General features: G+C 36.6%; 1 protein-coding gene across 1 annotated transcript in view; it reads right to left on the minus strand.

Moving 5' to 3' along the window:
• Positions 1–253: 253 nt before the first annotated feature.
• Positions 254–12226, minus strand: part of LOC131053988 (glycosyltransferase BC10) — a 58364-nt gene continuing 46391 nt past the window's right edge. Inside the window, exon 2 of the mRNA XM_057988550.2 lies at positions 254–1223. Coding sequence (XP_057844533.1) covers positions 582–1223 — 642 coding nt within the window. The 3' untranslated portion in view covers positions 254–581. The remainder of the gene's footprint in view (positions 1224–12226) is intronic.

The following is a 12226-nucleotide window of genomic DNA, read 5'->3' on the forward strand; positions in this document are numbered from 1 at the left end:
TGCATTTACAGTATAAATGAGTTACTCTACTTTAGCAGTCCAATACTAATAATATAACATTTGCTTCGTATTGTCAGGTAGAGACTCAAATCCATGTACGTCATAAAGGTACCAACTACCTTGTTGAGAACCCTAATACAACTATGTCCTTTGGCATATGCACTGTAACCATAAAATCGATACGTGGGTCAACCATAATTAGTTTAGTTTAGAGTCTTAAGCAAGCTATAAAAGTTTTGAGCATGACTTGCGATTAAAAGATCAATCCCTGAATGCATAATTTTCAAATTTAAAGCAACTTATTAAGCTCAAAGTCAAAGAATGTATAAATTAGCAACACAACCTCAGCAATTAGTTGCTGTCGGTAAAATAATCAAACCCAAGTCAAATTGGGTTCTAATGTGGAATTAAAGCATATATCACCTAGAAGGGATTTGAAGTTACTGACTTGTTACTAAGAAGTAATTTGGATCAGCAAACAAGTTACAGAACACTTTGAAGGGGAGACCAAAATAGAAGCCCGTTGTAGATGGTACAAATCAATACCATCAGACAACTCGCACATCATGTTTAGCATCAATTCAATTAAATTCCAAAACTTTGGAGGACATCTGCAACAAAACATTCAGTGCACTTGGAGAAAATTTACGAGCAAAAAGGAAACATATTGAAGATTTCTGACTATTGTGCATGCAATGCCTTGCATTACGAATCTTCCTCAAGAACTCTTCTGTGATGTCCTCTTTTCCAAACATAGCTGGATGAGAACCACCCCTTGACCAATCAACCCATGTGATGCTTCTATTCGAATTAAATGACCCAAGTTGCATATTCACCAAGGTTGGAATGTAATGCTCATCAACATAGCAAGATGGCCTGCAATGTGTCTGGAATATAGGATAATATTTGGTGTCAGAGATTATTTTAACTGCTAGTTTCCGATTAACTTCAAACCACTGTGACCCTTTTCTCCATTGCCGTAATGTTATATCTGGTGCCATGTTCCTGTTGTACCGCCCTCTTCCATATTGACTTGGGTCATCAAATGAATGCACAAAACTATGATAGGACTGTACCAAATAAGCATAAACTGTAGAGAAGTTAAATACAGGGATGCAAGTTTCTGATAAAAGTACAAATCTTTCGTTTGAAAAATCAAGTAATGCATTTGCAAGAAGTCGCCTTTCTGCATCAACCATATTTGAATCTCCCCACCGTACAACCTGCAGGAAGTATATAGATTAAATTAGCAGTGAAAATGGCCAAATTAATGCATCACCCAACCATGGAGAGATATTAAGACAAACGACAAAACCAGCCATGATATATCATAAAGAACACATAATTACGCCCACTCCAAATGATTTAACTTTTAAACTTGGATTGGAAAATATTACCTAGAAGAATTTTCTTAAAAAGATGCATAATACAGTATTCCAGGCGCTAGAGACATCTCACACAATATACAGAACCAATGCTCTGGTAAATGTTAAGGTGAAACAATTTTCCGTTAATGTACATATTCAATTAGAAATTAAATTTATTAACAGATTACTCTGCAGACACTTTTACATGGCAGAAATCTTGCTACCATGTATTGAAAAATCCGCATCTTTGACCAAAAAATCTTGATTCAGTTTACAGAGGCATCTCAAGTGTGTATATAGAGTCCAGGAACAAATACCGAAGACAATGGAAAAGACTACAGTCCAACTACCTAAATTATCCTGTTTAATCTCAGAAACCTATTTAACAAGAAGTTGGGAAGGCATGAAACCGATGGCCAAAGAAAGAAATGAAGTTACATTGGATAAATTTGCCTAGGTGCTAACAGACAACCAAACGACAAGCCCAGATATGCATATACGCATCTAGTAGGGATGACATGTGTTGTTACTCTCCATATTCAGTGCATTTGTCTGCTTATATACAGTCTAAATCATCAACCTTACAATTACAATCACAACAAGAGTTTTAAAAGACAAAAAGCTAAAAAACTGAAATGATGATATAGATATCCAACTGATAATGGCCCTGGCAACACATAGTATAAACATATATGTAAAAATCAGAAGCTTCAAAGACGTTACACAATAAATACATCGAGATAAGAAACGAAACTAATTTTCATGATGAATATGCACTTCCAGTAAGTAAAGTGCCAAGGTAGTCTTTTTAGTCACTGCCAATTGTCAAGAAAGATGCCAGTTTGCCATCGTTTTTTTATTTGCCTTACATATTGTTCAAATTTGTAACTGTCCGATTTTGAACTCATGACCAACCTTGGTAGTTAACTCAAACTTGTCAATCCACATACAACGATAGAAAATGAATATGCTTACCCTCCACAATCATCAGCCGAGCAATGCCACATTATAGCTTAACATATTAAGCGAATTCTTCAAAAGATGAATTTGTTGACTACACCCAGAAAAAGTAGAAAGACATGCATTTCCTAGATTGTTATTTGTATGGATAGATGACTAAAAGTAATATGTAAACCATTTTTTTGATATAGAAGGTGATGAATACGCACATCTGATAAGGAGAGGGGAAGCTAATCTATTTGGCCGCTGCTAAGCAAGATGCCAGTTTGGCATATGAGACCCCACATGGGGATCATTTTTTATTTGCCTTATATATTGTTCGAATTTGTAACTGTTAGGTTTTAAACTCATGACCAACCTTAGTAGTTAACTTGAACTTGTCAACCACATAGAAGGATGGAAAAAGAATATACTTACATTCCACATCCATCAGCCCAACCATGCCACATTATAGCTAAACATATTAAGAAAATTCTTCAGAAGAGACAGAATTGTTTGGCAACACCCAGAAAATGTAGAAAACCTTAAGCATTTCCTTCATTATTATTTGGACGAGTAGATACCTTAAAGCAATTTGTAAACTCTTTCTTTGATACAGAAGATGAATTATATGTGTTGGTAATCAGATTTATCACTGCAATGTTTCACTGAAAACAACTTGACTCGCCCAATGGGCAGTGACAAAGTTTACAACACTTGAAGAAACCACTTTTAGATTAGTGATTTTCCACTGCATTTGAGGAGCAGCTCCCTCTTATGATATAGGTTTTTAGTTTCTGGGGTATGCTTTTAACTAGAAAGCCAAATAGACACAGAACTAAAACTGAGATAAAAGAAGTGAAGCCCTAGATAAGCTATATTATGAGGCCAAAGATCTAGTATTTCCATAAATGAATTGCTTTTGAAGAAAAGTATGCTACTAGGGCTTGAAGGAGGAAATATCATCTAATAGAAGAAAGATATATACACACAGGGTTTTCTAACTCATAGATCTGAAAATGACCATTTACCTCATCTCAAGGTGCATATGGTAGCCATTAATATTGAACAAAACTAATTGCATCCTCCACACAACAGGACATATTTATAGGAATAGCTACAAATTTAAATGAGGAAAATCTACAGCATAAAAAAATAATACACAGGCTCATAGACCAGTAATATCATCCTTTATTTGATTCAAAGCGCAAAGACCCTTTCTGCTTCTGTACAGTGTGAGAGATTGAAAGGTCTTTCTTTACAAATAAGCCTTCATTAAATAGTCCTCATCGCCCATAACTAATTTGCAACCCTTTTTGTTTATAACTTTATAATGTTTTAAGAGAGTCGTTACTTTTTCTAACTTAATTTTTCTAACCTTAAGTTATAAACATAAAGTCAGTCCATTAACCCATATAATGACTTAGATTACAATTTAGATTAAGTAATATAATAACAAGGAAAATACTCTTTAGCCTTGTAATGGTATCTTTTCAAATATTTTGCTCATTTGAAGTCTCAGACTATGATGACTACAACTATTGTAAAGAGGTTGTGGCCCTGCTTTTGAAATTTACTACAATTGGCACAATCATCTTACCCCTCGTATAAAGGTCCTATGGAGGTGTAGTTTCCAAGTCAGTAATGCCTCGATTATCTCCTCAATTCTCCCATGAAAGACTGTCAGTGAAAAGGATATACTGCTTAGTTTTCTCATATTAATGTCATCAATAGTATCCTTTCTGAAAAGTTCCTCCAAAATCATATCCTTGAAATTATTCTGTGGTATGAACATTGGCCAGCCCAGTTGCATCCTCTTTAGGCGAATCAGATTTGGAAGCTAAACAACTAGCCTGAATGTCAAACATTATTGATTCACAAGATTTTGTTATCCTTTTGAATTCTGATGTAGATTGTTTCAAAACCATTATTTGACATCCAACCCTTTTGAAACATAAGATACATTCATTTTCTTCAAGTTTGTTGAAAACTTTCAAAAATCAGAATATTTGCATCAATCTTCATCATTTCTTGTAGGCCTCTAATTATTAATTGCCACACATTTTCCTTCTTTTTCGTGGCTTGTAGTTCAATTTCTACTTCCTTTTTCTTTGCTTCAACATTTTTGTATAACTTGGCAGCTTCTTCAATATAAATAAGTCCATCAAAGATACATTGTTCTACCCAAGATTCGGATGCTCTGCCATAGGAGTGATATTCGCTAATGGTCTCAATGCTCTCTTTGCTCAAATCTCCCACGGTTGATCTGGTAGAAGCTAATAATATGCTTAGAGGTTGAGCAAAGTATCAACAATAGATTTGATATACAAAGTCCATACATGGATCTGCTCTTTCAATTTTTCTTGTCTCCTCCTTTTTCTTTGTTCTCTCCACTAACTTGGTAGCCGTCACTTAAAAGTTGTGAATGTCATTCTCATGTGTGACCAGGCCAAGATCAACTCGAGATTCTGTAATCAACCTCCGTCATATCCTATTTGTTCTTGTTTGGTGTAGGCTCCACGATCTCCACACACTAATCACCAAAAGAAGAATCCACCATCAATCTATTGGTAAGAGCCTTCTTAGGTGGAGGTGTCATATGTACCATCTTCACTACTGCATTGAACTGAGGATCTACAACTTGTGTAAGTGTCCTCTTCTAAGCAACTATTTCCTTCAACAAGAATGATGGGAAGGGTACTGATTGAGAATTGGATCTTGACAAAGAGTAAGGTCTAATGGGAGGTACGGTAGACTTAGGGATAGTATTAACACCTATGTTACTTCATGGTGTAGGATATGGACAAGAAGGTGGACAAGGAGGAGATGGTGGAGGAACGAGAGATCACGGGGGGATAAGGAAAAAAGTATGGACATTGTTCATCAACAAAAACTTCAGGATTGCCCTTCTACACCTTAGGCTAATGAACTCTACATAGCTCAAAACTTCCTCCTCCACATGTATTCTTTAGCCCAAATCCCTTCTTAGGATCTTCATCGTCACAACCACCAACCGTGTTAGCACTAGATTTGGTGGAGTATACAAATGCAATGAAACAAAGATACATTGTGCTTTGGCTTCATTGTGGTGTTATTTTTTTTAGATATCATAGTGGTAGTGTGCTCTGCAGTTCTTTATTTTAACCATCTTTTTGTTTACTACATTACAAAAAGTGTTATTTCTTGAATCTCAATCATTTCCCAATTAATATGCATAAGTGATTGGATCGTAGAACCATAGACTGGGTCCAACATGTCTTAGCAATAATCTTCAATGTCATCTACATCCCATTCTAGATTGAAAGCTTTAAATTCTTCAATTGTTAGCCTCATCCAATCACATCTTCTAACTTCAAAATCATCTTTGCAATCTTCCCAATATTCTTCCGATTGAGGTGAATGAATGTACCCGGTCTAAGATGCAAGTGATCTCTAACATAGTTCTTGTTGTCAAAGAGGAATCTTGTGTCGAAAAACTGCAAGTTAACCTTTGTAAGAAACCTCTCAATGTTTTGAGGATCTGAAGATGATGACAAATATACTAGCTCAAGCTCAAGGGGAATGGGTATCCTACTTTCTTGCTTTCCTTCTACTTTTTATTAACTGACCCCATTTGCACCAAAATCTTTATCATGTTCACATCCTTCAACACACTATGTTAGCATAGCCATTTCTGAAATTGGTGGTCAAGATAACATATCTGCCACAACATTGTTAGTTCCTTTTTTATATTTGATTACAAATGAATTTGTTGAAGAAAACCCATTCATTTGTAACGTCTTGGCTCTTGTAATTTATTTTGTGCTTGCAAATATAGTAGAGGTTGGTGATCAATATGCGCAGTAGTTCCTTACCAAGTAAATAGTGTCTCCATTTCTTAATAGCCTGAGCTAGTATATTTATCATAAGTTGCATGACTCCTAACTGCTGAAATAAACACCTTTGAATGATAACCTATAGGCTTACCACCTTGAAGTAAGACAACATCCATTGCATATCACTAGCATTTGTTTCTACTTCCAATGGCTTTTCTATATCAGGAAGAGCCATAACAGGACCATGACTTACTTTATATTTCAATGTTTCAAATGCCTCATTTTGTTCATTACCCCAATTAAAATTATTTCCCTGTGATGCAATTTGATGTAAACGTGCAATGATGTAAGAAAAAGAAGAATTAATTTTTCTCAATGAATTGTGCAGCCCATTTAAACTCCTAGTTTCTCTAGTACTTTTTGGTGTAGGCTAATATACAGTTTCTTCAACTTTAAATGGATCAATTCTTAATTCTAAATATACCAATGATTCTTTGTCAATTTCACATTTCTTTAGATTCCATAGTAGTTGTTCATTTTACCTTTGCAAGACTTGCTTAATTTGAAAATGTTCTTCCCATGTACAACTGAATATTAGAATATCATCTAGATAGACCATCACAAATCTATTTGTGAATTTCCTTAAAACATTATTCATCAATCTCATGAAAGTAGCAGGCACATTACTCAAGCCGGACGCAAGTACTAAACATTCATAAAGTCCTTTCTTAGTTCTAAAACCAATCTTCCAAGTTCCAACTAAGTAAAACATTTAGCATGTCTAAATTCAACAAATCATCTATCCTCACGGGAGGATTTATTTTCTTAAATGCAATTTGATTAAGAGCCCAATCATATATGCACATTCTCCACAAACCATCCTTTCTCCACACTGTCACTATGGGTGACCCACAAAGTGAAATGCAAGGATTAACCCTTGCTCCAATAGCTCCTATAGCTATCTTTTGACTTCCTTGGTCTCAAGTAGGGATTGCTAATACAAACCAACATTTTGTAGAAGGGACTTTGGTAGGATTTGAATCTCATGCTCCACCTCCCTTCTTGATGGCAACCCTTTAAGTTCTACAAACACTTCCTCAAAAGATGACAAGACTGCATCCACGCCGTCCAATTTTGAGGTAGTCATGGTAGATATGCCAATTCCATCCTCATTCTTATCTTTAAATAAAATTAAACAAAACTATTTATTTTCCTGAATTGATTTGATTATTTGGAATGGGTCCTCCCCATTATGGACATAACTCCATCCTTGACCTGTTGTGACATTTTCACACATCGCCCCATTCCAAATGGGGACCCCCCTAATTTTTAGGTCCTCTTGGTCTTTTGGTTGTGTTACTCTGGGTCTTTTAGCAGCAATCTCTTTGATCTCCCTGGTCTGCAAGTGTTTTGGTGAAATTTGATCAAGTCTGCAAATCATTTGAGTGAATTTGGCTAAAAGTTTGGAACTCGTTTGGTTTATTTTAGGGTTTCGCCCTTCATACTTAGATTTGAGGTCTTTTCCTTAGGGTTTTGAAAAAACTGAACATTGCATTGGAATCAAGACCCTTCAACTTCAACGAAGCTACCAATGAAATTTGAGTCCTATTTTTTATGGAATTCCACTGCCTCTAGGATTGTTTTTATTTTGCCAAAAATCAAACTTACTATTTTTAGCAGTTACTATTTTTAGTAAGTTTCTACTTTTAGTGTCACCCTGTCCAGATTTACCCTAATTTTAACATTTCGGCAGCTAGTATATGCTCAAAATCAGCCTCAAGAAGCCCATTTTATGCCAAATCAGCACAATCACTATCCTAATCAGCTCCAAAATGATGAAAAAATGGATATTGCAAACATCAAAAACATATTGCTAGATTGGACCAAGCAATTAGCTGATATAAAGAAGCAGTAGGAGTATGATTTGCAGCAGGAAGAGTTGGCATACCAAGCCTATCTTCATGAGCAGCAGTTAGAGACTCAGAGCAGACAACACAAGGAAGATCTTGCACGGGAGATGGCTGCGAAAGAGGAGCAAATGAAGTTGTTGCTAGCCCAAGCACAAAGGTTTGAATCCCAACCAAGTTCTCACATTCCAGATCAACTTACAAAAGAAGAAGTTCCAAATCATCCCATGGTTTCTCAAGAACAAGTTTCCAAATCAGCTCTCTATTTTCCAAAACCATTTTTTGTTGAAGAGGGGGTTCGTAAGCACAAATTTCCAAATTTCAAACAAAGTAAGACCCTTGAACCCTCAAGTAAGTGTCCGAAATTTGAAATTCCAAGCTTTACAAGGCCTCATGCTTTGCAAGAACTTATGCTTACACAATTTGAGTCTGTTGTTTCTCAAGAGCGGTCTTTTCAAGAGCCCACTTGCTTTCAAGAAACTCAACAAATTTCTCAAGTTTCCGTGCCAAGTCAGCTTCCTTGTCCTAGTATCATTCACCTTTATCCAGATGGACCTGTTGTTAACCAAGAGAGCAGGCCTAGTGAGTAAAATAACGAGATTTGTGATGTAAATGAAGAATCTTTGGTTGGATTTTCACTTACACATGATGAGTGAAATAAAAAATCAAACTTGCTGCAAATGAATTGTAAGCAGAACCAATTAGAACAACAAGGTGAAGAGCAAGCAATTGGTGTTAATAGAGAAGGGTGAACTGATTTGTTCAGTGAAATTCCATTTTTTGTTGAGCAGACTAATGAAATAATGACTCAATTGTTCAATGAACTTCCATTTTTTGTTGATGATGATGAAGAAAGAATACCCATACTAACACCATTAGCAAGTTTTGAGCAGCAGAAGGATGAAAGCCATTCGTACAAGGTGTTGGTCCATCAAGAGGAAAAAGAAGATAGACTTGTTTTGAGGGATGAAAAGGCTGATATGAATGAAAGTATTGAGAAAAATGAGCAAGAAGGTAAGCAACAACCTGATTTCCAAGGTATGGTCCGTGATAACTTTTCAAATCTTGAAGAAAATAGTCATGAAGTGGAGGTAGGACATATTTTGCATGAAAAAGTTGATAAGAAACTTCAGGAAGATTATTTTACCAGCATCAAGAAGAGTTTTGTGCAAAGATTGAACTCAAGACGTTACTGCCTAACTCAGGAAAATGTGAACAGCCTAGTAAATAGAGAAAGAAGCCTTTTTTGCACTTGAATCACATGAGCTAATCAATTCTAACCAGCAAGGTGAAGTTGAGGAAACAACTGATCAGCAAGAAACCGGCAAGAGGAGCTCGAAGTTCATCTTTTCAAGGGGATGTCCTATCAGGCATCTTGCTAGGATGGATGCCAACAAAAATCAGTCATGCTTGCACCCAAGCATGGGGTTGCAACTGAAGAAGAGCACTATCAGCTCACTTATCCATGTCAAAACAGCAGTGTTTATGCTCGGTATGAGGAGGTAAGTGTACTTGTGTATGTTCTTCAAGGGGTATTGCGGCTATTTGTTGGTTGTCTATCCATGATTCATCTTTCTCTAGCTGTTCAAAACCATGTGAAGAATTGCATGCAAATGAGAAAGGGCAGCTACTTCAGAGAACCAGTTAATGGTTTCATTTAATCAAGTTTCATTGTTGGTTAGTTTAGGTTAGGTTAGGTTTCATTTCCAATATGCGTTGTATCACATTGTTAGTTTTGTTTTCCTCCAAGTGCTTTGGCACAATCAGTTTGTTAGTCTTTAGAGGTGTGAGCAACAATGTTCAAGTCTGGTTGAGAGCATGTTTCAGGTCTTTTTGACTCTATTACCCAATAAATATGCAAGGCTGCTCGTCTTATGAGTTTTAGCAAGCAAAACATCCACAGAGGTCGCCAAAAGTGTTACTCTATTTTTTCCTACAGCCAAATAGCCTTTAACATTGTGTTCTCAAGGTTTAATAAGTCATGAGTTTGGTCCTAGCATTTGCAAAAAATTAAATGTAAACTTTGAAATCCTATAGTCTTGTCAAAAAGGGTCCTGGGTCCTTTGAAGACAACTTAAAATGTATAAAATGCAGAGAAAAAAAGCAGTTTTACTTTTAGGACTCTTAGGTGTCATTTTGACATGTGAGAATGTCCTTTGTGGATATGAATGCATTCAAGGTGCAGTTTGGAGCTATAATGACATAGTTTAAAGTAGTTTTGGGGGTCTTTAATGGCCTATTTCAGTTCAATTCAACCCTAACACTTTTTCAACTTCAAAACAAACAAAGCACATGCCCTATTAACATGGAAGGAGGTTGGCCTATTTCAGTTCAATTCGACCCTAACACTTTTTCAACTTCAAAACAAACAAAGCACATGCCCTATTAACATGGAAGGAGGTTGCAACAGTGAAGGAGAGAATCTAGGACAGTTTGAAGGCTTTTTCAAGTGGTTGAGAGCATCTAGGAGGAGATTGAAGACTTCTTCAAACAGTTGAGAAAATTTAGGGGGCACTTTGAGACTTTTTCCAAAGAATTTCCAAACATCTAGGAGCTGATTAAAGAGCCTAATCAATAGGGTAACAGTTGGGAAGAACTTTTCTTCATAAAAACCACTTTTTGGAGCTGATTTGAAAGCTAAAAAATAGAAACAAACAACTTGGACGCCCAAGGAGGATTGACCAAGCAAAATCAATGTAACACATGTCGTCCTTGTCATTGAATTCTAAGCATATGTTCCTTGTAGCAAGTTGTTGCAGCTATAAAGCTCAACCTTGGGCTTCATTTTTAAGTTAGTTCTTGCTGCTCCAAGCTTGTATTGTAACCTAAAACAAGTTCTTTCTTGCCTATTGTGTATTGTAACTCATATTCAGATATGTACAACTGTTGGAAGCACCTTTTTTATTAATAAAGCAAGTATTTAACTTCTCTAATCTGTTTTTTGTGTGCAACATGGATGAATGATGTTTAACTTCTCTAATCTGTATTTTGTGTGCAACATAGATGAATGTTGTTTAACTTCTCTAATCTGTATTTTGTGTGCAACATGGATGAATGATGTTTTTCTAGTGATTCATATGTCAATCCTTTAATATGTCTTCTTCCTACAATACCTTCATGCACAAATAGCATGTTTTATACAGGTTATAGTTTGCGTTATGGCTTTCATCATTTCTTAGTTGTGAAAACTCCCTCTTTTTCTAAACGATGATGTATAAACATGTGGAGCTTGAGTTGAGTGAGAGAAATCTTGTTTTTGAGATAGATTGTGTGTTAAAATCAGAGTTCCGTGACTTGCGGCGAGTCACGCGAGTCAGCGGGCTGGGTGACCCCTGTCGGGTCACGATGACCCTGACCCAGGCTCGGACGGGTCAGGGGGCGTGACTTGCCTGACTCGCCGAGTCAGCAAGTCACTCCCTGACTCGCCGAGTCAGCAAGTCACTCCCTGACTCGCCGAGTCCGAGGGTCGTGACCTGGCCGGCGTCACTTAAAAAAGTACAATCAAAAAAAAAAAAAAAACATAACATTTTTTAATGATTTTTTTGCCATTTCCCTTTCTTATAACCCTTAAAAGGATTGGCATTCACTTTTATGAGTGGAAGAGAGGAAAAAAGAGAGGAAGATGGCATAACCAGCTTCATAGGCCCATCCATGCAGCAGCTTATTACCTCAATCCATCATTCTGTGCTGATTTCAAAGCGGATGAGGAGATTCTTAGCAGGCTATATTCAGTAGTACAACGGATGGGCATTGATACCACAGCTACACTGCTCGAGATGGATGCATTTAATAATGTAGTAGGGGCGATATTTGCCAACCAATTGTGCAAAGAGGGTCAGACAAAATTGCAGCCAGGTAGAAAATTCTAAAGTTTATGACTTATGCATTTTAATTTTTCATTTTACAATCTACCTTTAAAGTTGGAAATGAGACTAATGTTTTTTTCTTTTCCTTATCTCAGATAGATGGTGGCAAATGTTTGGGCCTTCAACCCCAAAGCTTCAAAAAATTGCCATCCGCATATTGAGCCAACCATGCAGCACTTCTAGATGTGAGCGCAACTGGAGCATGTTTGAGCACATCCACTCGAAGAGGCAAAATAGATTGTCTATGGAGAGGTTGAATGATCTAGTCTTTGTTCATTACAACCTCTGTCTCAAGACCAGACAGATTTTGGACGCTGACTCCTCTCCAATCA

The sequence above is a fragment of the Cryptomeria japonica genome, chromosome 2, assembly GCF_030272615.1.
Source record: "Cryptomeria japonica chromosome 2, Sugi_1.0, whole genome shotgun sequence".
Lineage (NCBI taxonomy): Eukaryota > Viridiplantae > Streptophyta > Pinopsida > Cupressales > Cupressaceae > Cryptomeria > Cryptomeria japonica.